The sequence below is a fragment of the Neovison vison genome, chromosome 1 (assembly GCF_020171115.1).
Source record: "Neovison vison isolate M4711 chromosome 1, ASM_NN_V1, whole genome shotgun sequence".
Taxonomy (NCBI): domain Eukaryota; kingdom Metazoa; phylum Chordata; class Mammalia; order Carnivora; family Mustelidae; genus Neogale; species Neogale vison.
The window spans coordinates 303,828,733-303,854,768 of record NC_058091.1 but is presented as its reverse complement, the minus strand read 5'-3'; the positions used below and the strand labels follow the sequence as shown (position 1 = coordinate 303,854,768).

At 45.8% G+C, this 26,036-nt stretch overlaps 1 protein-coding gene across 1 annotated transcript in view; it reads right to left on the bottom strand.

Moving 5' to 3' along the window:
* Positions 1-26,036, bottom strand: part of RETREG1 (reticulophagy regulator 1) — a 126,908-nt gene that overhangs the window by 86,475 nt on the left and 14,397 nt on the right. Inside the window, exons 2-3 of the mRNA XM_044233646.1 lie at positions 7,190-7,296; positions 1,793-1,823 (exon numbers count right to left, since the gene is read on the bottom strand). Coding sequence (XP_044089581.1) covers positions 1,793-1,823; positions 7,190-7,296 — 138 coding nt within the window. The remainder of the gene's footprint in view (positions 1-1,792; positions 1,824-7,189; positions 7,297-26,036) is intronic.

Here is a 26,036-nt window from a genome sequence, read left to right as displayed (position 1 = left end):
TATCTCAAACACACTAATACCTTGAATTGCATTACAGACTTTATAGGGCTGGAGGGAATATTTAAAATGATTCTCTCTCTCACCTCCTCAGCGGATGAGAACTGAGGCCAAGAGTGAAATGAACTTGGCGAGACCATCAGCTATGGGACAGGGACCTGGATGAACCTGAATACATATCTAGGTAATTGTGAAGTGAATGAGACCCTCCCTTAAAATGACAGGTTATTTCCAGGGCACCTGTGTGGCGCAGTTGGATATGTAACCGACTCTTGGTTTGGGTTCAGGTCATAATCTTAGGGTTGTGAAACTGAGCCCTGCACTAGGCTCCTCGCTCAGTGGGAGTCTGCTGGAGTTTTTTTCTCCCTCTCCTTCTGCACCCCCCCACCCCCATCTTGTGCTCGCTCTTTGCCCCTCTCTCACTGAGATAAATACGTCTTAAAAAAATAAAAAGTTATTTTTCATTTTCTCTGATTCTGTTCTATTATGATGATGATGATGATGATGATGTTACATCAGTCACCATACAGTACATCATTAGTTACTGATATTGTGTTCCATGACTCACTGTTTGCATAGAACACCCAGTGCTCCATGTAATCCGCGCCCTCCTTAACACCCACCACCGGGCTCATCCATCCCCCCACCCCGCTCCTCTAAAACCCTCAGTTTGATTCCCGGAGTCCATAGTCTCTCATGGTTCATCTCCCATTCTGATCCCCCCTTCGTTTTCCCCTCCCTTCTCCTAAAGCCCTCCATGCTATTCCTTATGCTCCACATAGAAGTGAAACCATATGCTATTTGTCTTTCCCTGTTGGACTTATTTCACTCAGCATAATCTCCTCCAGTCCCATTCCTGTTGATACAAAAGTTGGGTATTCATCCTTTCTGATGGAGGCATAATACTCCATTGTATATATGGACCACATCTTCCTTATCCATTCGTCTGTTGAAGGGCATCTCAGCTCCCTCCACGGTTTGGTGATTGTGGCCACTGCTGCTATGAACATTGGGGTGCACATGGCCCTTCTTTTTACCACATCTGTATCTTTGGGGTAAATGCCCAGTAGTGCAATCGCTGGGTCATAGGGTAGCTCTATTTTTAACTTTTCTGATCCTGTACTTATCCACAGCCTTCTGGTCTTAATTTGATTTGCCAAGCAGATTCCCCTGCTTAAAATAACCAACTTAGTGAAACCTGACAAACATTACTCTGGCCCGGTGGTCAAGGTGAACACCATAAGTGATAAATCGCATCAATGGGAAGTACCCTTGATGACAACGCACTCTACCCAAACCCATAATCGCACACCAGATTCTCATAAAGGGACACCCTATAGTATATCTGACTAGTACTCCTCCAAACTGTCAAGGTCAACAAAAATAAGAAAACTCTGAGGAGCCTGAGAAGGTATGTCTATGAAATGCACTGTGGAATCCTGGATGGGGATCCTAGAACCAAAAAAGGACATCAGGCGAAAACTAGGGAAATCTGTACATAGTATGGATTTTAGCTAATAAGAAAATATTGATTATGGGCTCATTAATGACGACGACGTATGGGGGTAATGTAACATTACTACGTGAAGAGAAGAAAGGTAAGGAATGTAGTCTTTGTATATGGAAATTCTGTACTCTCTTCTCGATTTTTCTGTAAATCTCAACTGTTCTAAAACATAATGTCAATTTTAAAGGAGAGAGCTAATTGATGGATTTAAATCTTGGAAGCTCAGTCACCTACCTTACTCTTAGGCGATAACATTGGAAAACAAAACAAACAAACCAAGTTCCTTACCTTTCGCTGAGGCTTCTCCACAACTGTGCACCTGTAACAAAGACAGGCCAAAAGCAAGACATTAACGGAGGCGTTTTTCTCTTGAGGCATTTCTCAACTTAGAAATATTCCGAGCTATTTAACATGAAATGCTTAGGGGCGCCTGGGTGGCTCAGTCAGTTAAATGCCTGCCCTCATCTCAGGTCATGATCCCAGGGTCCTGGGATAGAGTCCCACATGGGTCCTTTCCCTTTTCTGCCTCTCCCCCAGGCTTGTGTTTGTGCACACACACACACACACACACACACACACTCTCTCTCTCTCAAATAAATAAAATCCAAAAAAAAAAAAAAATGCTGAGCTATTTAAACACTAGGAATTATCAGACCGTTCAGTGGATACTTTGGCACTACAGATAATGCAGTGATTAGTCCATGAATATTTGAGATCCTGTTACATGCAAAACACTCAGATAGGTGCTATGAGAGACAGGACCCTACATCACCCATGGTCCTGCTTCGGGGACTCGACTGCTCAGTAGGGCAGTCCTGGCAAACTCTCAAGTCCTTGTGAACTGGGGCACAAGCCCAAACCATGAGAGCTCAGGGAAGAGAGAAAATGAGGCTGCTCAGGGAAGTACCAGTAACCAAGGCAGCATTTCAGGTGGGCTTTAAAACGGTACAGACAAAAGAACTAAGGCAGCTGCTACTTGAGAAAGGAGATTTTTATCTATTCATTCTTTAGGGATTTTGAGTTTATATCTAGGATCAAATGAAATCAAGAGAAAAAAATGTATACTTAGATAAAGCATCTGTTTTCTTGACTGGCTTGCTTTTTTCATCACGCTGTATCTTAGTATTACAGCCCCTGCTACCTGCCTTAATGAGGTGCAGTATTAAAAACGGCCTCGAGGTGGTTTCCACATTTTCCCATGAAATGAATGCCAACGATGGTATCTGTTTTGTTCTGCAGCATCCCCTATCAAAGATCTATGCAATAAATTCCTAAAATTGATCCCAGGAAAAAAAAAGTGTTTCTCAAAACTGTTTGCATTCTTTCATCAGACTATTAGAAGAATTATTCAGTTGGTCTAGCTTCCCTTTTTGCCTTGGCTGCCGGTAAGCCCGGGGGGTGAATCTGTCGCTCAGTTACAGTCATCATATTAGAATCCTGTTCCTCTACTACACCTTTTTAAAAGTCTGATTTTTTTATGATCCCTATAAGCTTTTGGGGTTAGATGGTATATATTTGGGGTTAGAGGACAATGTCAAACAAAGCACTAATCAATTCAAAAGAATCCAAGGAATACTGAACTCCCGTGAGGCCTCGAGCTGACGTTGGGGAGTGGGATAAAGTCAAGCATGAACAACCCACCCCTCAGGACATTTCTCAGCTAACACTGGCTCCAAGAGTGAGAAAGCAGATAGCACTGTGGGGTGTTTACTGGTTCAGTCTGTCATTAAAAGTGAGGAAAAGGAGTATGGTTGCTGGCTAAGGGGACAAGGACATTGACAACGACAAGGACAGGAGCATCGCAGTCACAGAGCACAGAGCAGGCTGAGGCCGTGCGGGACTTGGGGGCAGTGCAGGGGAAGAGGCTGAGCCGGACAGCATTTGCACTGAAAGCTCTGAGCGGGCTCCCGGGGAGCAAGGGGCCGGCAGGACAGGGCTTAACCGGGCCGTGAGGGTTTCCCGGGAGGAAGGGATGAAGAGACGGAGGGGGAAACGCTCCACAGGTGGCCGCGTGGGGACCCACTGAGCCCTCCTCCCGCCGCACAGGGTGGTACTGGAATAGGATATTAAAGGCAGCCAGTGGTGGAAGTACTGTGGGCTCTTCTGTAATGAGAGAGAAGGGGGAGGCGATTGAGGACCAGCCTAGGGCTGCAGAGAAGTTCCCCAGGGCGTGAAGGAAGAGGAAGCGAGCCCTCAAGGCAGGCACCAGGAAGATGGAGCGAGAAAGCCACCGCAGCTGGGGGCCGCTCACACTGCTTCTGGTAGGTTCCACAAAGACTAATGCACCTGAAAGGATCGCCACTCTTGGGCTCACCTACGTCCTAGGGAGCATCTAAGATGGCATTAAAGATAACGAGGCGGGGGGCACCTCGGGGGCTCGGTCGGTGAAGTGCCTGTCTTCGGCTCAGGTTGTAATCTCGGGGTCCTGGGATTCCGCACAGCGGGGCTCTGGGCGGGCAAGTCCGCAGAGGCGGCTCCGGCCAGCTCCATGCAGGCTTCAAATGGGACTTTGCCTGCAACGACTCCACCAAAAGGAGGCCTGGGAGCCCCCTGTCCATTCGGCCCCAGGCTGGGGGGCGCTCGGAAAGCACAGCCCCAAGTCCCGGTTCTGCTGGTCTCTTGGGGCAGGAGCAATACTGTCCTCAGAGCAAGGTCACCTTGTTAAAACCCTGACGGAAAGCTCGGCCCGGGCCACAGGACGGCCCTGCAGGATGGGGCAAGAGCATTCCCTGGGCCAGGGAGGCCGGGGGTGGGTCCAGAAGGCACCAGAAGCTCTGCACCGAGGTGGGCTGCGCACCCCACATGGACTGCCTGAGGAGTGAGCAAACCTGCTTCACCCCCGTTGTTCAGGCTCTGCACCAGCGCTGAACCACGCGGACGGTCACAGCGCCCGAGCCGCTTCTGTTCCATGCTCTAGGGCGACCCTCACACAACTGTGTGGTTGTGGGTTGTCAGTCTCTGCCATTTCACGTATGATAAGGTGACTGACTTGACTGTGGGCCTTTCTGCCCGGAACCCTGCAAAATCCTATTTTCTATGGAAAAAGGGAGGTACATGTGGGATTGAGTCAAGGATCAGGAGATGGGGTGACTGTCCTGGGTCGTGCAGGTGGGCCCCAAGTGCGATCACAAGTGTCCCTGCAAGAGGGAGGCGGAGGGAGGTCTGGTGAGGACGGAAGAGAAGAGGGGGCCGTAAGCACCGAGGCAGGGAGTGGACTGACGGGGCTGTGACCACCCGAGGCTGGGAGAGGCAAGGAAAGCTTCCCTAGAGCCTCAGGAAGGGACGCAGCCCTGCCAGCGGCTTGATTTTGGCCCCACGCTACTGATTTTGCATGACAGGCCTCCAGAAGAGTCAGAGACGAGAATTCCGTTGTTCCGAGCCACACGCTGATGAGGATTTGTTACTGTAGCCCCAGGACACTGACACAGCCACAACAGGTGCCCTCTGAGGCTGGGAAGTGGCGTGAATGAGCTCAAAGCTAGACCCTTCAGGCTCGTGTTCTCCTAACTCTCCCACCTTAGTCCGGTAAAGGACTGAACCTTTGTAAGCAGAGGGGTCCTGCCCTTTAGGAACATGGACATCGCATGTTTCCAAGAACATCAAGCCAACGAGTCAAGGCTGAGAACGAACTCTGCGTGAGTGGCCAGGAGCGAGAACAGAGCAACTGCAAGGTTTTCCAGCTCTGTCCAGTTTTCCAGCTCTGTCCTCGCCTTCCATGCTTGCCTGCTCCTGGCAACGTGCGCCCAGAGGGGACCCAGTTTGATGCAGCCCCGGAACCACAAAGAGGCTCATGGCCAACGGCTGCTGGCAGAATTTTTAAGCCGCCCTTTTCTTCTAGGATTCCCCTGAGGAAGGCCCTGGAGGGTGAAGACATTACGAAGTCTAGTGGAGAACAATGGGCTCTCCTCTATCCATCAGGATGGAACCAGGGCATCGCCCCGCGGGGATTGGATTGGCTCCGGGCAAAACCGCACGGCATGAGAGGCTCCCCTTCCAGGCAGACTTACTACATCTGGGGTGAACAGAAAATTGCAGGGCGGGTGGCCGAGAGAGCTAAGAGTAAGGGAGTGGGTGAGGCGCCGGGGTGGCTCAGTCTGTTAAGCATCTGACTCTTGATTTTGGCTCAAGTCATGATCTCAGGGTCCTGGGATCGAGCCCCGCATTGGGATCCCCGCTCAGGGGGGAGGCTACTTGAGGATTTTCCCTCTCCCTCTGCCTCCCCCACAACCCACTCGCATTCTCTCTCTGACTCTCTTTCTCTCAAATAAATAGATCTTAAAAATAAAAGTTAGGGAGCTGGGTGACCGTTCTCTGAAACAGAAAATGGTGGGGCAGGGGAGGGGACAGAGGGAACAGCGCGTCCAAGAGCACGATCGTCACCGAGAGACTCATGAGAAGCAGTCACTGCACACAAGCGCAGCCCTGGGAGGTCTCCTAACCAAACCTCCCGTTTCGTGCTGCCCCCTTTCAGGAGATTGACTTCCCCACATAAATTCTTCAAATTAACAAGTTTTTTAGTCACCTTCCCAAATCACTGGAATGAAGAAATTTCCTTCAAACCTTGAAACGCAGCAATGTAAAACCATCCTAAACCATCCTTCTTAAAAATGGTTTGCACATGGTTTGCTCTAAGAACTGTAAAGACTTAAAAGATAAACCAGAGCTCACGCCCGCTGTAGAACATGAGGGTGGTCAGTCACAGCTTCTGTCTGTGGCCTCAGGGTTGGCCTTAGGGAGAACAAGGTACCTCCCCCGAGACAGGCCCCGGGATCCCTGCCAGGGCAAGAACTTGGGGAAGACCCCTGTGGGCCGTGTGGAGGTTACACTTAATGAAATCAAATGCCTCACCGGAACCTCCTCCTCTTCCCTGTTTTTGATCAAATCTATCTTATCACATTTAGGTTCTTAGGGCTCAAATATTCCAAGGAGGCAATTTTGCTCATCCATGAAAACTGACTCAGACATTGGTAGAAGAGGCCTCTCCGCCTGCAGAAAAGCTTGACTCCGATTTCTAATACAAATTACTCAGAAAACACCTGAAGCAAATTTCGAAAGTTATTCAATTTCTCACTTCTAAACAATGTTGAAAATTAGTTCATTTTTCATCATGTGAACTCATTTGTTAAAATGTACATAACTATTACTCGTTCTTTGGTTTTTGTTTTTAAGTCATCTCTGCCCCCAACACTGGGCTTGAACTCATGACCCTGAGATCAAGAGTCATACCTCTACTGGCTGAGCCCCAACTAGTAAGCCCTGAATTGTTCTTTCTTCATTGAGGCAGAGAAAGTTTATACATAAACGGTCCATCTTCCAGTGGTCCAAGTTTCGTCATGTGGGTTGTAATAAATATTTCACCGTTCGCCTCGCTGCAGCCAGATATGATACTCACATATCAAAATGATATTTAAGGAGCACTTAGAGCCAGAGAAACTAGCACACACAAGCCTTTTTGCCCAGGAGCAGTAGCCATGACTAGGGACAACATCAGGTAAGTAATTAATAAGCAATAAATATTTACCAAATAAATGAATATTCAATAAACAATAATATCAAAGTCAGTGCCTACATAACCTGTTACTTTGTTCCCTTTTAAAACTACCTGGTTAACATGCCTCCACAAAGATCAGACACTCAGGGTCCAGAAAATTACATCCTGTAAAAATGAATTCTCAGTTTTCTTACCTCTAGCTCTAGACAAAACCATATCCTTTATTATTTGCATAATAACACGCCCAAGAATCATGACAGAAATCAGGTGATACACTCTCCACGGCGTCAGTGCAAGGAACCTAGAACAGCAAAAACAGACAAATCATTAATTCAACTGGAGGATTTTTATCCTTTATTAAAAATTACGTTTACTTCAGGGGTGCCTGGGTGGCTCAGTCAGTTTTGCATCTGCCTTTGGCTGGGGTCCTGATCCCAGGCTCCTGGGATCATCCCTGCACATCTGGCCGCCCAACTCCCCCCCACCCCACGCTCAAACTTGCCCCATGGCCCACTACCACCCTCCCTCCTGGTCAGGCTCCCCACACAGTGAGGAGGCTGCTTCTCCCCTGCCCCTACAATGACTCTCCCGTTCTCCTTCACACACCCTCTCTCAAATGAAGAAAAAAAAAACAAAAAACAAAAAACAATTAGGTTTAGTTTCACCATAGAAACAACAATCCCAGTTTCAGTTTTCAGAATCACTCCAATGAGACCCCATCAAAGTTATCTCACGGGCATCTAAGTCAGCAAAACAAAAAGTGCTTGAGCCACGTCCGCTTTTGTGTTAGGCTTTCTGCTCTAACCTCTAATTTGGGCAGAGGATTTGCTATGCGGGGTGTGGCCCAGCCATCACTCTGCTAGCTGACGGAGGACGGAGCTGACATGCACCTGAATCATGAGGCCCCAGAAAGGCAGAGCTGCAGGGTTTTCCGACACGCAGAGAAGTTACTGCAAGTGCCCCACACTTGCTGTCCTCTCTGCTCTGCTTTGTGCCACATTCATTTATTTAAGGACTACCCTCTTCCTCCAGGCTCTCAAAAGCAGTAATTAAGGATTCAAGGTGCTTGCCTCTTCCTTAAAATCACTATTGGTCTATCTGGCCCCAGAGGGAAACAAAGAATTCTTTATCAAGAACAGCACACAAACATGGCAGTACATTTTTATAATTGGGCCAATAAAAAAACGGAACGGCTACTCAGTCACAAGCTCTGAGGCTTCGTGCAGAGGTGAAGCCTGTTCTATACGGGTTAATTGGCCAAACTGCCCATTAATATTAATTTTGATATAATCACAGAAACACTGACTTAACATGTTTGTCATTTAAAACTAGCTGCAAGGCACTGTAAGCTTTATAGAGAAAAACACATACTACAAAGAATCCTGATTTCCAGGAACTTATTTCCTCATCAGAGAGGAACACCTGCCAAGCTAACAAAATCCAAGACAATGAGTCTTAGGTTCTCTAATAAAACATGAGCAAAGAACAAAGAGAAGCAAAAAGGGGGGAATCATTCACTCACTAATGGGGGAAGATTTTATGGACGTGGCCCTTGAACTTGGCCTGGCAGGATGGATGTAATTTGGAGGAAAACAGAGGCTGTTCCAGGTGGAGAAAACAACATGTACAGAAGATCAGAGTCAGAGAAGGGGAAGGTGTGCCTGGGGCATGCGGAGTGCTCTGGGATGCCCTAGCAGGAGGAGGTGGGGTGGGTCAAGGAGAGATTTGGGAGACTGGCAGAAAGAGAAGGTATTGAGGGGACAGGCCAGGAGCACACTGTGGCAGGCCACGAATGATATGCTAGGGCGTTTGGTCTCAATGTCACCAGCAATAGAGAGAAAGCCAAAGGTATAGGGTAGGAAAATGGAATGACGGGTGATTAAGGAAAACGCCAGAAGGCAACTGAGAGGACGAGGTGGGGCAGTGAGGAAGCAGGGAGGTCAGGATCGATTAGAAGGTTGTGTGATACGTTTGGTGAGAAGTGGTCCATGGGAGACGCTGGTGGTAACCCAGGTCCAACTCTGGTTCTAATATTAGCTGTGTGTGACCTGGGTCAGGAAAATGCAGGTAGAATAAGCCCATGTTTCTTCAATCCTGGTCTGCCACAGCCACAGGCTGCTGCCTGGAAAGCTTGTTAAAATGCAAATTCCCAGACTCCAGTTTCCTCCCCCCAGATCCTCTGAAACAGGTGGTCTAATTTTTAGTATTTACATTCAATAAATATTTCTTTGGAAAGTGTCTACATTGGGTAGGTACTGAGCTACCAAAAGGAAATAAACAGTGAACAAGAAGCACAGAGGGAAGGAGCAGACACACCAGAAAACCCCTAATGTCAACATCTACACTTTTTAGTAATAATAATTTGTCTTCTGCTCCGGGACTGCTACTGGCTCTATTCTTTGAGCTCATATAGGTTTGTATTAACCAAGGGTGTTTTGTGGTATTTGTTGTCTTCTTGCTCACCTCCTCCTATCAGGCTATGATCACTGCTTGCTGTTGTCCGTGGGTGCCAGGCTCGCTCAGTTCTCCCCAACGGACACTGATCTGGTAGTTTTAAAATTTTTTGATGGTGACCCACAGTAAGAAATTCATGTACATCTAAATGCATACAAATGAAACCAAAGTTTCAAAAATAATATTTATCTTTTTTTTTTTTTTTAGACAGAGAGAGTGCAGGGGCAGAAGGAGAGGGGGAGAGAGAATCTCAAGCAGCCTCTGGGCTCCGCATGGCATCCAATGCATGGCTTGATCTCACAATCCCAATATCATGACCAGAGCTGAAACCAAAAATTGAATGCTTAACAAGCTGTGCCACCTCAAGCACCCCAATTTATCCCTTTTTAAAGATTTTTAAAGTAATCTCTATACCCAATGTGGGGCTTGAACTCACAGTCCTGCAGTCAAGAGTTGCACACTCTTACCAACTGAGCCAGCAGGTGCCCCCAAATAATATTACCTTTATCATTTGTAATGCCTTCTGATGTTTTCCAGTCAATTCTATTATATTTCTAAATGCCGACTATAATTCTAAGATGATTCAAGGTTCATAAATGAGTTGTGATTCACAGTTCCACTCACTGCATCAGAAAATATCTATAAATGTTCAGTTAGTATGGTTTTTAGAATAACCTGCTTTGCAGAGTCAGGCAAAGCCTTAGGAAAGTTCTCTCAAGTTTAAAGGTCTCCACGCAGCCAGGAAACCAGTTAAATGTCTTTAAAAAAAAATAAAGAAATGCAAAACCAACCCAAGCAGTGAAGGTCATTAGTTATTTTCTTAGTGGAAGTTATGAACTTCTACAAACAGAAAAATGGCAAGATTTTAACCCTCAGCCCTGGCTGCTGGAAGACTCTACTTGGAGGACATTGACTGCCATAGCAACTCAAGTTAGGGGTCCAGGGCAAGGGTCTGGGGGCATTTTGGCTAAGTGTCCATTAGTCATTAAGAATCCTCAATCATATAGATTGGATTGTTTAATCAATGATGCTTTGATCATTTGTAAACCATCTGGAAGAAAGGAAACTTGTATATCTATCTCCAAACACATTGAGGTGAAAGAGAAAGGAATAATAAACTTTGCAACCAGTCAGCACATGTCCCCAAAGGGCCAGATAGAACAGATTTTCAGCTTCATGGGCCCTATGGTCTGTCATGACTGTCAACTGTCACCATGTGAAAGCAGCATCATATTATATAAAAGAATGGGTCTGTTGGTAGGAATGCAAGCTGGTACAACCACTCTGGAAAACAGCTGAAAATAGAGCTACCCTATGACCCAGAAATCACACTACTGAGTATTTACCCTAAAGATACAAATGTAGTGATCCGAAGGGGCCCGTGCACCCAAATGTTTATAGCATCAACGTCCAAAATAGCCAAACTATGGAAAGAGCCTAGATGTCCATCAACAGATGAATGGATAAAGAAGATGTGGTATATATATATATATATATATATATATATATATATATATATACAATGGAATACTATGCAGCCATCAAAAGAAATGAAGTCTTGCCATTCGGAGTGATGTGGATGGAACTAGAGGGTATTATGCTAAGCAAAATAAGTCAGTCAGAAAAAGACAATTATCATACGATCTCCCTGATATAAGGAATCTGAGAAGAAAGGAAGGGGGTTATGGGGGGAAGGGAGGGAAAAATGAAACAACATGGCACTGGGGAGGGAGACAAACCATAAGTGACTCTTAATCTCAGGAAACAAACTGAGGTTGCTGGGGAGGGGGCGATAGGGAGGTTGAGAGATGGACACTGGGGAGGGTATGTGCTATGGTGAGTGCTGTGAAACGTGTAAGCCTGATGATTCACAGACCTGTACCCATGGAACAAATAATTCATTATATGTTAAGAAAAAAATTTTTTTAAAAGATAAAAAAATGGGTTTGGTTGTGTTCCAATAAACTTCATTTACCAACACACACACACACACACACACACACATCCTCGGTCAGGAGCAAAGGTGATCCCAACAAATTCTGGGGAAGGAATGCTGAAACTATATGGAATTCCATGATTGTCACCCTGGTAGGCTAACATTCTCGACTCCAAGACTGAAGTACAGAATTGTCTGCAAAACAAATTCCTAATAGTAATCATTCATACCCAGAAAAACCTATGCATATTTGGTATTTTAATTATTTATACTGTTTAAGATGGTTCATCTCATGGTTCCAATTTAAAGTACATGGTTGTACAGACTTGTGATTTGAAATGAAAATCTTAGAAACACATGAGTTTAATTTATTCATTTTCCAGGAATTGCCTAATATTTGGGAACGCTTGGGTTGTTGCACTTATCTCTTGAAAGTGTTACTTTGGTAAATTTCAAGCGGGTCAAGAGAGACCAAAGTATAATAAAGAAGTCGCAACAATTTTGCATCCATGGCCCCATTGTACGTGCCCATAGAGTACTCCCTGTCATCCCCAGCACCCAAGATTACTTGAAGCAAATCACAATATCATATAATTACCACAATATTGCAATATTTAGGGGCGCCTGGGTGGCTCAGTGGGTTAGGCCTCTGCCTTGGGCTCAGGTCATGATCTCAGGGTCCTGGGATCAAGTCCCGCATCAGGCTCTCTGCTCAGTGGGAAGCCTGCTTCTCCTCTCTCTCTCTCTGCCTGCTTCTCTGCCTACTTGTGATCTCTCTGTCAAATAAATAAATAAAACCTTTAAAAATATTGCAATATTTATTGGCAATTAAAATTTACAAATATGGCCACATATCTTCCCCATAAGAACTTTTTAGCCTAGCAATAAAAACACTATCTTTCCTTAAAAAATTGTTCTAATTCCTTAATACCATCAGATATTCCAACAGCTGCACATTTACCCAGTCACCTTCTATACACACAGGTGCACATACATACGTGGACCAAAACAAGATGGGAAGGAGTCCTACACTGAAATTGATGCTGTGAGTTTTGAGCTTCCTGGAATTTATAGGTCTCCTGCTCTCTCTCTCTCTGTCTTGCTTGAAGTTCTTTGTGGAAGAAACAGACTCATTTGTTCAGTAAAATTTTCCAGAGGTTGAGAATCTGTCATGGAATCCTGTGCTTTAGTTTAACATTTTCCTCTGTGCCTGGAGCAGACTATAAAAACCGGTAGGTAGATCTAGGGACTTGGCCAGGTTTAGGTTCAAAGTTCCAAGTACATGATAGCGGTGGTGTGCGTTTCTGTCAGGTGACACATACCGTCTGGGTGTCTGGCGTTTCTTTCTGCGACATCAGCAGCCCCTGAGGACTACCTGACTCTCCGTTCCTCAGGAGACACACAGGCATGAGCGCCTTTCATTCCTGCTTCAGGTATTAGCTGGACCAGAGCTAAACAGAGGGGAGATCTTTAAAGATCTATAAAGAGGAACTTCCCCTGTTGATGTTTGGGACCCTGAGAGACGGACGTCACGAGAGGGGCGGGATTAATACTCGATTCTATTTGCCAGCGGCAGTCAAGATAATGAGCAGTGCCTTAGTATCCTTTAAAGGTAACTAAGTTGGTTTTCTTCATTCCTTTCTTCAGTCTTATTATGAACATATCTGGTGGACATCAGTGCACGGCAGTGTGATTCTTACTGACCCTCAAGTGTGCCGTCTTGGCTGGTGGGAGCTTGTTTTGGCAGGATCCTGAGTCCTTTGGTACAAATTTTCTTTCTTTCTTTTTTTTTTTTTAAGATTTTATGTATTTACTTGAGAGAAAGAGAGAGAGAGAGAGAGAGAGAGCGAGCACAAGCAGGGGGAGGGACAGAGGGAGAAGGAGAAGCAGACCCCACACTGAGCAGGGAGCCCACAAAGGGCTCGTGCCCAGAACCCCAGGATCATGACCTGAGCCAAAAGCAGATACTTAACCCACCGGGAGCCACCCAGGGGCCCCAGTTCATTTCTTTTTATTACTGAATGATATTCTGTTGTTTGATGGACCACTGTTGATTCATTCACCTACTGAAGAACATCTTGTTTGCTTCCTACTTATGGCAATTGTGATTAAATTGCTATTGTGGTCACAAGTTTTCAATTCTTTGGAAACAGCCTCTTTGTTTTTGTTTTTTGTTTTTGTTTTTTTGAACAGGTCCATCAGCATGCCAGCTTATTTTGGGTTTACAGGCAGTTAAAACCTCCATGGATTCTGTTTTCCAGATGCAACTTCTGACTCTAAGCACATCCTATTAGACTTGTTCGTTTGACACAGCCCCTCATTCAAACCTACGGACCTTGACAGCATCATCCCTGCCGTTTGTTCTCTTGCCCAGCTTCAGAGCTCGCACACGTCTGCTACCTGCCGGTCGCCGGTCCTCATCCACTAGACTGATTCAAGATACCAACGACTGGTGTCCTGTCCCTCTCTGTCAGTGACTGCTCCCCAAGGGACCTAGATGTATCAATCAGTACTTTACGAATACGACAGAGCAGTCAGCTTCTACATTGTCGTCCACATTACTCTATCTTTTCAAAGATACAAAGACATAGTTCTAGATTTTCTTAAACACGCTGCTGAAACCTGACGCATTCCTAATGCCTAAGTGTGGGTAAGTGTCGATCTGCTTGACTGATGCTGAGAATTACTTTGAGGTCTGAAACGGTTCTCTTGCAGGACTAAAGACCATGAGAACCTGCCAAAGAGTATCACGGGGCACAGCTCAATCCGAGCCCCAGGGTGACCCCACTGCTCTGCCCATTCCCAGAATTCACACGTGGTCGCCACAGCTCCCGTGGTGGAGTTTTAAGGTGTAGATCAGGGCAATCAGAGGATTTCTGAGTGCTCTGGGATAAGAATTAAGAGACGGGTTGTGGTCAAAATGCAGGATGCCCAAGAAATCACGAAAAGCAGAGTAACAGAGTCCAGACTTTGAAGAGGGAGGTCTGAGGATATATCACCCTTACTCAGGGAGTATATCATTTTCCAGGTCCAGTGCAAGGTGAAAAGGCTGGGCATGGAGAAGTCAACACCCCCTTCCCACCAGTCCGTAAACCCAATCCATGAAAAATGGGTCCCCAAGATATTTCAACGTCCATTCTAGGGCATATTTGGGACCTGGATCTAGGGTGGGTGCCGTGCCCCTGACCGGTCACCCCGAACGGACTGTGGCATTCCTAGCTGGGGCAAGGGCAGTGACCACCTTATCCTGAGGCTGTGGAGTGCATGCATGATGAGGACCCCCGTCACACTTGTGCTCGGGCCTCCCCATGAGGGGCAGATGGTCCCAGTGGAACATAAGCCTCGCCCCACTGAGACAACCTGTCCACTTCCCTGGGCAGAGGATCCTGGGCAGTTCTGCAGAGCAGCCATGTGGGGAAGGGGGAGAGGCTGGGCGGGGTGGACGACAAGTGGCAGCAGAGGATGCTGAGGACCCCTCACCACGGGCTGAAGCTGCACACTCCCAACGCTTGTTCCCCTCTCCGTTTGGACGTCACTTACAAAATACACATTCGAAGACCAAAGCATACAGAACTGCAAGGCAGCAATCCCCACGTGTGGGGCCTTCTGACACCAGGCTCCGTGTGACCGTATGGGCCACTCGCCCATTTAACCATATCTTGGAGGGGGGTCTCCAAAGCTGATCAATAAAGGCTTTGTTCTCCTTAAAATAATTTTAATTCAATAAAAAAGGCTACCAACACTTGCCTTTATCCAAATTAGCCTCAGGACCTGTGAGGACATCCGTGGATCCCAGAATGGAGAAATCACCACTGATCTCTAAGTCTCTGGCAATCAGAAACATCTTTCTATAGACGGATGGGCTTTTTTATATCTAATAAACAGGAAAAAAAAAACCCTAATCTTATTAAAATTAAAATATCATGCCTGATGCAGGTATTTCTTTCAGCTAACATTGGATATAATTTCTATCTGATAAGGGATATTCTGGATTTTGGAAACCAAGGCAAGCAAACATTATATATGACAACTACAATAAACATAGACTTATCATAAGTGAACATTGCGAATGACAACTCCATACTATATATGTATACATATGTATGTGTATATATATATAAGTATTATAAATTATAAATATTATAAAATATAAATATAAATTTATATATGTAAATATTATAAATATATACAATTGTATTGATATGATAATAATCCCATTCGGTTTTTTGGGTTTTTCTTTTAAAGATTTTATTTACTTATTTGACAGACAAAGATCACAAGGAGGCAGAGAGGCAGGCGGAGAAGGGGGGAGGAGAAGGCTCCCTGCCGAGCAGGAAGTCCGATGCGGGGCTCGATGCCAGGACCCTGAGATCATGACCTGAGCCGAAGGCAGAGGCTTTAACCACGGAGCCACCCAGGTGCCCCCCCCATTCGTTTTTTTAAAAGATTTTATTTATTCATTTGACAGAGAGAGGGCACCAGCAAGGGGAGTGGCAGGCAGGGGGAGAGGGAGACGCAGGGACCCTATGTGGGCTTAGGACCCCAGGACCGTGACCTTGGCCGAAGGCAGATGCTTAACCAATTAAGCTACCCAGGCGCCCCATACCCCATTTGTTTCATAAAGACGAATTATATGATTTAGCTGTTTTGGAAAGGTAAAGTGCATTTTTCCTTTAGCAAACTGTATCCGATTCCTACACCTCAGTGAGATGACAGCTTTACAGAAGCCCACACGGCCCTGTGACTCACGTTCAGCTTGTGACTGTCGGCACCCATGCGGGACTGGCGGCCAGGCTCACACAGCATCACCTCTGATTCATTTTTTTGGTTGCCTACATTATTTTTCTTTGCTGTTTTCTTGCTACGTGCATTTTTCTTACTGTTTTCTAATTTTTCCTATACTTTCTGCTTTTTATTCTCTGATTTGGCAACATTATTTTAAATTTTCACCTGGTTATCAAATAAGCTATTGCCACAGCCCACTTGGCCTTGGGGTGGTTTACTAGTTCTACTCGTAGGACTGGTCTCTACTTGGCTATCTGGGTCAGCTCAGAAATAAGAGTCAGTCCATATGTCCGGAGATCAACCGAAGGAGCTGGAAGGACAATAGCTAGAGATCCGGAGAAAGTCTAGAAGACTGTAAGGGTCTACTGAGGAGGCTGTGGGATCTCTAAATTATGCCTGCAATTTTTAAATAGAATATTCCCTATCAGATGATGGGCTCGGACTGCCATCCAGCTAGTGCGCACTCGCTGCTCTTTGCCAGGCGAGGGTCGTGCTCTCTGAGATCTCAGGCAGCCCATCATTTTAGCTTTCTGCACAGATCGTTCCAGAACACCGTTTTCCCTCGTCCCTTTTTGGCCTGCAAGCACCCCCCACGCACGGAGGACCCCACTCAGCCTCGGCAGTGGAGGAAATCCCAGCACGGAGGTCATGCGGGTGGAGGGCAGGGCAGGCGCCGGGCTCTGTGGACAGTGTGATGGGAAAGGAGGCAAAGGTATCAGAGCTACCTTCTGTGGGCAGCACTCGTGGCTAACTACTAATCTCTTAAAAAAAAAAAATTTTGTTTTACTAGTTCTGTATCCATTCGACAAGGAAAAGCTAACTGAATTTTCCACTTCTTCATGATGAGTGTTCAAGGCCAAATTAAAAGGCTCGACGAGCTAAATTGGTCATAAAGCAAATAAAAGGAAAACTCACAAAACAAACAAAAGTCTTCCCTGGTTCTGGGGCCACCTGGGTGGGGACACTGGTTATGTGTCGGACTCGTGGCTTCAGCTCAGGTCTGACCTGGGGTCACGAGACTGAACTCCTCCCTGGGCTCTGGGCTCAGTGGGGAGCTCGCTGGAGACTCTCTCTCCCTTGCCCTTTGCCCCCTCCTCTCTAAAACAAATAAGCCTCTAAAAAACACTTCTCTGGTTATGAACAAAAAGGATAATATTCAGTGTGTCCCTCATGTGAAACTCTAACCCTCGCTTCCGGGTACAGCATAACCCATTTTGTCTTAGGAAACAAATGATGTCGACAGCAAAAATACCAATTTTTTGTCTTCAAGGAAAGGAAATCTAGGGACAAAAGCACTGGAACTCTCCAAGGTTACAAGGTGGGAATTAATCTGTAGCAATATTTGCTTCAAAACTCTTCTGAGCTAGAGATCCAAAAGGCTAGTTCTGTTTTCCTTTACTGAAATATATATAACCATAGACTTCGCCTAGAGAGAGTCCTTTATGTATGTTGGCTTTATGCAATATTATTGTAGCTCAAATCGTCCAAGAAGGGCCTCATGAGGCATGATTTATCCAACATTATTCAAAGTCCAGATCATTCCATCTTGCTGGAAGATAACTCTGTCATCTTCTCCAGAGTGAGGCATGCTGGTAACCGTCTTCCCTAATATTACAAAGATTCTAAATCTCAACGAAACTTGGCTTTCATTTTTCCTGGCCTTTGATAAAGAACATGGCAAAACAATGTCTGAAGATGCCTTTAGGACCTTAAAGTATGCATCACTAAGAGAAAAAGAAAAAGCTGGCAAATAATCATGGTTCTCAGAATGGTCAGATGAAAATACATCTCAACTTCAGATCAGTTTAAACATGCGTGTATGCTGGGGAGAGGGAGATATGTTTCTTCAAAGTCAATAAAATATATAGTTTAAAATAATTTGGAAAGAGAGTAATCATGAAGGGAAGTAATGACTCTATCAATGACCAATCAAAGACTAAATAAAACTTAGAAGTCTTTTCTCCTAGAGAAGTATTTCTTTAGTTGTGATGGCCAAAAAAAGTGAATTAGAAGCCAGAGAGAAAACTGAAGGAAAAAAAAAAAAAAAGACAGGAGAGACTTTCTACGGGGAGATGAGACATTCTGGAAGGCACCCATAGGCAGGGAAACGTTGGTTCACGGCCATCAGAGGAGCGCAGGCAGTGGAGGAGGGAGCTAGGCTGCCTCTAGTAGAAAAGGGCGGTGACAATACCATGAATTCAAGGAATGTGCCCTGATCAGCAAGGCCTGATGATGAAACAGGAGGGCAGTGGCGTGGAGCAGCAGGGAGTTTGTGTTCTTGAGCCCAGGGAATGGGAGAAGCCAAAGGCACGGCTGGAGAGGAACCAAATTCATGTGAGGTCAAGGCGAAGTGAAATCAGGCCTGCTCTCCTCTGGCTTTGGGATTATGAAAAAAGCCATGAGCAAATCAAACAAGGAGCATCCCTAGGGTGGGGGTAGGGGAGGGGTGTAGGGGAAGGAGGGGATGTGCAATGGGCTCTTTAGCTCCACCTAGTGTATAATATCCACCAATGCATCTTGCCTTGCACCTACCCCAGAAGCAGGTGGGTGAGTCAGTCTGTGCCGCCCACTCCAGCTGAGTTACCAGCAAGCTACATACTAACTACCAGATTCAGCCACGGGAAGGAGCTAGAAGAGGAAAAGAGAGATCCGACCAAAGTTATGCACTGCAATGTAGCACCAGAGGGTTAAAAGGGAAGAAGGCAAGATCTCTGGAGGTGTTTCCCATTCAAACACTCTCGGAATCCACAAACTCGAAACATAGAGGCTGTCTGCATACTGATCCAAATCTCACACTGAAGTCTGAGGCTTCCTCCTCCTTAGATAAATAAATGCAGATGCTGGGTATAGGTATAGGGCAGGTAGGTGCCGAAGATGCTTCTAAGAATAGCTTTTTTTTTTTTTTTAATTTATTTATTTGTCAGAGAGGAGCGAGAGTGAGCACAGGCAGAGTGGCAGGCAGAGGCAGAGGGAGAAGCAGGCTCCCTGCCAAGCAAGGAGCCTGATGTGGGACTCGATCCCAGGATGCTAGGATCATGACCTGAGCTGAAGGAAGCTGCTTAACCAACTGAGCCACCCAGGCATCCCTTAAGAATAGCTCTTAAGTGAGTGGGACACACACTAACGAATTCAGTGAACCTTTCTGGGCGCACCTAAGAAATGAACTGATACGTAACGGGAACCTATCACATGCTGGATATTTTCACCTCGGCATATCGTTTTATGTTTCTCAACAACCCAATGAAGTAAGACACACGGCTATATATTCGTAAGTAGAGGAGGCTGGAGTAATGTGTGCAAAACCATGCAGCCTATAAGTGAAGGAATTGGGTCTTACTGCCTCCTGTTCACAAATTCTATTTACAAGCTACTTGTAAAGCCCCTTGGTATCTCACTTTAATCGACTGATCTAAAGTACCAGAAGGTTCCAGAAAGCAGAGATGAAAGAACAATCATTATTTCAACTCCTGCTTTTTAAATTCCCATTCAGGGGTGTCTGGCTGGCTCAGATGGAAGAATATAGGACTCTTGATCTTGGGGTCATGAGCTTGAACCCCATGTTCGGTATAGAGGTTACATACACACATACATACATAACCTTTTTTAAAAAAACCAAATGTCCATTCAGTTATGGTCAACCACTCATCAGCTCATGTCCACATTCCATTCAAAAACCCACCCCAATGTACCTGAGCCTGTCCACAGTCCCAGAAGGAAGCGAAGCACTCTGCAGTTCTACAACTGATGACATTACCACAGGTGCAATTGGTCCTTTTATTTCTCCATCTCCTTTACTCCAAAAACTCAAGGGCGCAAACAGTGGGACTTCAACCCCACACCTCCCTGTGGCCCCCACCTGCCTTGGTTCTGTTCTGTAAGTTAGCCTCGTTCTCCAGCGCGTCCTTGTACCCTCTCCTCCCAATCCTCACAGGAAGCCCTGCCGGGCTCTGCCTCCCTAGTTCCAACCAATCCCTTTTGAGGCAAATGAATCTTGATCAGACCCTCTAGCCTATTGTAAGAACTTAATACATCATCATTAGGGCACCCCCATAAGAGAAGACAACTAACACAGTGAACCTTTCCATAGCTTCTTAATGTGGAAAGAATCAATCAGACAACACAGCAGGTGAGTCAAGTAAGTGGACATCACAGACGGCCATGCCAAGCCCACTTTGAAAGCCCAAATGTCACCATAATGAACTGAAAGCAATAACGAACTGAACCATCCCAACTGGTTAAAAGTGAGCTTTTGGGTATATCTCTTTGTTTTTAATGCTTTTCACTCTTTACCAAAAGGGTGCTATAAAATAGGAAGAACCAGAGGAACAGGGATGGGTGGGGTTAAAGGGGCCATCTCTCCTAACACACTCCGTTTAAAAACTCACACGGGTGACCTAGAAGGTGCTCCCTTTGCAGACTTGCCCATTCCCTGGCCCCTTGGTGTACACACGTGGGCAGTACACAGTGGTAGAAACAACCCTAACAACTTTCTCTAATTAAACAAGAGAGACACACCCTCAGCCCAGCCCTCACCAAGCTCTAATGGAAAACACATGTCTCTCCTGATAATTCTACCTGAGATTCCCAGGGCCATAGTAACTCTCCAAACAAGACAGCCGGTCCCGGTGAAAAACAATGCAGGGGAAAAGAATAAAACAATATGTGATAAGATGACAGTCTCTCATTAAGCTCCCCCCACTGAGAAACTCAGTGTCTATGTTTGTAACACTTGATGTTAAACATGAGCAGTAACAGGAAACACCGTCGTCCAACCACAAACAGAGTCGGCAAGCCCGTGAGCCAGAGCAGAGCACGGTCTATGAGTCAACCATGAGCTTGCATTTCAGTCAGAGGAGCCCTGAATGGGAGGGGAAACTGTCTGAAGGACAGTGATGCCCTCTTTGAGTCAATAACCATCTTCATAAAACAACCCCCAACCGTGTGGTCAGCGACCTCAGAACTTCCAATCAGCCATGCCCCAGAGGACCTGGCTATCCTGATCCAGGAGGACACAAGTTCTTTAGCAAAAGGTGTTTGTTTTCAGAAGGCTGGCAAAGGCACAAGAATGAATCAAGGCATCACCGTGTGGACCGTGGTCCCATTCAGTCAAAAAGATGCTGCAAAGTCAGTCATCTCCTTGGCAGCCTGCAGTCAAGTTAGTCCACTCCTGGCTCTTCCAGGTTAACCTTTTCCGTTTGTAGTACTCGTCTTGATTTCTGCTCGTGTGTTTACTTGCTTGTGCATTTGTTTACCGTCTGCTCTTCCTGACACCAACCCTTAGGTCACATAAGAGAAGGGCCCGCCTCTCCCTCTCGCTGGTGGCACTCCAGCACGAGATCATTACCTGGCTGACAGCAGGTACTCAGCATTTTTTTTTTAAGATTTTATTTATTTATTTGTCAGAGAGAGAGGAGGGAGAGTGAGCACAGGCAGACAGAGGACGCTGGGATCATGACCTGAGCTGAAGGCAGCTGCTCAACCAACTGAGCCACCCAGGCGTCCCGGTACTCAGCATTTTTCTTGCATTGTTGCTCATTCAATATTTGCTTAATAAATAAGCCAATGATCATAATTAAGTAATCAGGCATGTAATTAATGTAATCATTAATCATAAATTCCCAAGAGCACACTCTCCTGAAAATAATAACTAAAAAGAAAAAAATGGTATGGGAAGCATCAAAATTTCTGGACAGTTTTTGAAGACTTTTGGGGAGAGCAACCAATCATATGGATGGCCCCTGGATCTCTGCTTAGATCAACTGTGATTTCTTTAAGGGAAGACCAACCAGACTTCTCACAGCCTATTGGAAGTCAGTACGGCAGTCCTAACACGCCACTGTGCCAAGGCCTGTTGCAACAGTGTGGTTGGTCAGGTCAAAGAGGACAAAGAGAACGGTGTCCCGGCCAACATCCTCACCTCCAGAACAGCGGGGGTGGTGGCAGATGTGCCTCCCTCGAGCCCAGGCAGACATACTTACAATGAAAGCCATACCAATGCCGACATAGGTCCGGGCTTCTCATCAGGCAGCTGGGAGTTCCAACTAGAAGCCAGAGACCAGCACTGACATTCCAGGGACTGTAGCCCAAGAATGGTTCTTTCACTAACAGCCATGCTCTTGAATGCCATAGGTATGTGTCAACCATGGGCTCATAAGACACGCACCTGCCTGCACCAGGTAAACCCCCGACATAGCAGAGATTCATGGGCAGCAACAGAGCTGAGAGCTGGCACATATACAGAACCCAGTGTCTTAATCATACATGACATTAATATATAAATGTGGGGGCATCTGGGTGGCTCAGTCAGTTAAACATCCGACTCTTGATTTTAGCTCAGGTCATGATCTCAGGGTCCTGGGATCAAGCCCCACATCGGGTTCTGTGTTCAGCACAGAGTCTGCTTGAGATTTTCTCCCTCTATCCCTCTCCCCATTTGTGCTTACTCTCTCCCTAAAATAAATAAATCTTAAAAAATTATACAACCATGTCAGCTTTTCAGCTATATTTAGTGATATTATTTAAAGTGAAAAATTTTAATGGAAATGATCAATATCCATTTTGATACAGGAAAGCTAGTGTTCCTGATACTAGTGAATTTCAAAAAAGCAATTTTAAAATCATATTTTCCATTTCCATTGGTTTATATTTTAATATCTATCCTAATAAACAAAACTTGAGCTGAAGACAGAACTTTGTTGTTAAAGATCTTCAACTAATTTTCAACTTTCTTAAAAATGATATCTTAATAGCTAATTAAGATATCATTTTTAAGAAAGTTGAAAATTTACTACACCATTTTCTCATAAACTACGGTAATAAAATGTTGAAAGTCTCCCACTAAAACTTTTTGAAGTTACACACATCAGTGAAGTTGTTTTGAATTTACTGTGAGTGCATCTGGAAGTTAAATCCAAAAGGCAGTCCAAGAAAATAATGCATTCCTAAAAAGATGCATTTGTAGATGAAATAGGGTTTCCATCCTATAGTGTCCATTCAAGGTACAGGAACTCAACTGCAGAAACAGTTTCTTATAACGTCCCTCCTTCCGCACACAAAGATAGATTTGGATTTTATGCAAGTATGAGCCCCAGAGCCCCAGATGAATGATCACTTTCTGACTCATGGTGGAATCCCACACTCCCTAAATCATGCTGTTCTTTTCTTCTTTAATGAGATTTTTTAAAAAGATATTATTTATTTATTTGTCAGAGAAAGAGGCCACGCATGAGCCGGGGTGGGGGGGCAGGCAGAGGGAGAAGCAGGCTCCCCACTTAGCAGGGAGCCCCATGGGGGACTCGTTCCTAGGACCCTAAGATCATGACCTGAGCCGAAGGCAGCCGCTTAACCCACTGAGCCACCCAGGCGCCCCTCCCCTCATGCTGTTTTAAAGGACAACATTGGTTTTTAGTTTTACATTTCGCTTTTATTTCCCAAGAAACCTTTAGTTTTTTTTTAAGACATTGAGTGCATGCCTGCTTTCTGTGAACGAACAGAAGAGCTTGAGGAGAAAAGGTCAGCAGTTCTTTTAGAGATTTTATTAGCAACAACAAAAGCCCTTAAGTTGTGTTTGATAACTATGATGTTGGTAACTATGAAAGCGACTCTTGTCTATTTTGACAGGTCTTGCTATTGTTCTAGTAAAAACAAGTATCCATTTGTAATTCAGGCACATAAAAATGTTTCTCCTTTGAATGGCAAATGAGTTTTTAAGTGACAAGAATTCTTACAGAAGGTTTTCCAGGATGGACTTGTCCTCATCATCTGAAAGAAGGCTGTACTGCACGAGTTGGACGTTGGGCATCTTGTTTCAAGGAGAGGTAGTCAAACGCGAGCCATTATACAGAGAGCGGGAGAAAGTCTCCTTTGGCCAAGAGTGACTTTTCACTAACTCTGGTTCACTTGATGGTGGAGAGGAAGGGAGTGTGAAGTCTGAAGCCAATGCCCGAGGAGCACTGCTCGGAGCTTTGGAGGGTCCTGGCAGATCGTGGGGAGGTCGGTCAATTCACTCGCTCCACATTCTCGGGCCCCCAAAGACGTGGTTGGATCAAGAGAGTAAAATCTCCACCTGCAAACTACCGTCGGTGATTCCGGCAGTTGGGAGCATTTTATTTTGGCTCCCTCGTTTCATGATGCTCACCGTTCAGCAGTCAGGGCCATGCGGTTTTGAGACAAAGGGGTCAGGAGTCTCTGATACGGGCCGTGCTGCCACCAGCTCCCTGGGGAGCCTTGGGACTCAGTTTCTTCACCGGGACGGCCAGGTGATTAAATGAGAGCAGAGATCCTCTACCTTTCATCACACAGGTGCCTTCTTGGGAAAGGCTCTATTTAGCAGCTAACAAAATAAATGACATGGTTTCCTAGGTCAGGGCTAGCTCAGCATGATCACAGACAGAAGCAGCTTCTTTTAAATACTGAGCATGGGTTAGTACTTGCAAAGAACCGGGGAACTCGGGGTCCTGGATGATTCCAACAGATCTGCTCCATTCCTTCTTTGGCTGAAATCTGTTGCTCTGAACGCACGCCACTTTCGGTGCTACACAACCCAGTGAAACACAAGCAAAACGTGCCAGGGTGGCCGCTGGGAAGCTGGCAAGCAGAAATCGGCACCGATGTAGCACTAAGCTCCAACCCAAATCAAAAACACAGAGCACCGGCGCTCTCTTCAACTCAGCGCATCCTGTCCGTGACAAGTTCAAGTATTTGCTTTGAGCGTTGTGCTGACAAGGTCAAGGCACAAATTCACTCTGCGTTTTGATCGTTTTCAGCGCAGCCCATTCTAGGATCCCCTGTGCTCATGCAAAGCCAGGCCACGTGCCAGGCCTGACACCCAGCCCCCCAGGTTCGGCTCAGCAAAGCCTACGGCATCCAGCCAGGAAAGCCTCCCTCAACAACTCTGGGGAGCCCCACTCATGCTGTTTCCTGAGTGAACACCCCTGGGATACACACAGAAGCCCTGTGTTCAACCCCACCCACCTAGAGAACAGACTACGAAAGTCACACACAGCTTTTATGCTGCAAGCAAAGACTGGGTCCTTAAGGCATGAAAGCCAAAAGAAAAAAAAAAAACTGCTTTCAGCTTGCACTGAAGACCTAAAGCATGAGTAAGAATAACAGCAGCGTGATCTGGTCCCTGCTTACCTAAACACCAGAAATCATAAATCCATAGCCAGACCAACTCCAGAACATCTAGAAGAGATGAGGCTTTGGAAAGTCATTCATCTGCTCAAAAGCAACACTGGACAAAAGCAAGCAGGCAGGGCGGGCCATGCTTCAAACTTTAAGGGGAAATTATTCCCAACCCAGACCTCTAACCCGAGCCAAACTGGCAATTAGCTGGAAGGGTGGGTCAAGATGGCTTCTGCAGGCAAGTTCTCAAAACACGGGCTTCCTTTGTACGCTCTCAAAGCTAGGCAATGTGCTCTCTCCGTGATGAAGAGTTCACCGAGAAAGAGTCTACTAGCAGAATGAAAACAAATGAAGAACTCAAATTAACATCAGAAAATCTTAAGCTACCATTGGGGCGCCTGAGTGGCTCAGTTGTTAAGCGTCTGCCTTCGGCTCAGCTCATGATCCCAGGGTCCTGGGATGGAGCCCTGCATCGGGCTCCCTGCTCAGTGGGGAATCTGCTTCTCCCTCTCCCTCTCCCCCTGCTTGTGCTCTCATGCTCTTTCTCCCACTCTCTGTCAAATAAATAAATAAAATCTTAAAAAAAAAAAAAAGAAAAAGAAAGAAAGAAAGAAAATCTTAAGTTACCATGAAAATTCTCAAGAAGAAATGGGGGCTCACCCATTCAGGTTGCTAACTTTCTCCTGAGCCCGTTTTCAGCAGGGATCCAGTAACAGAGGTTGTGCCGCAGGCAAGGAGGA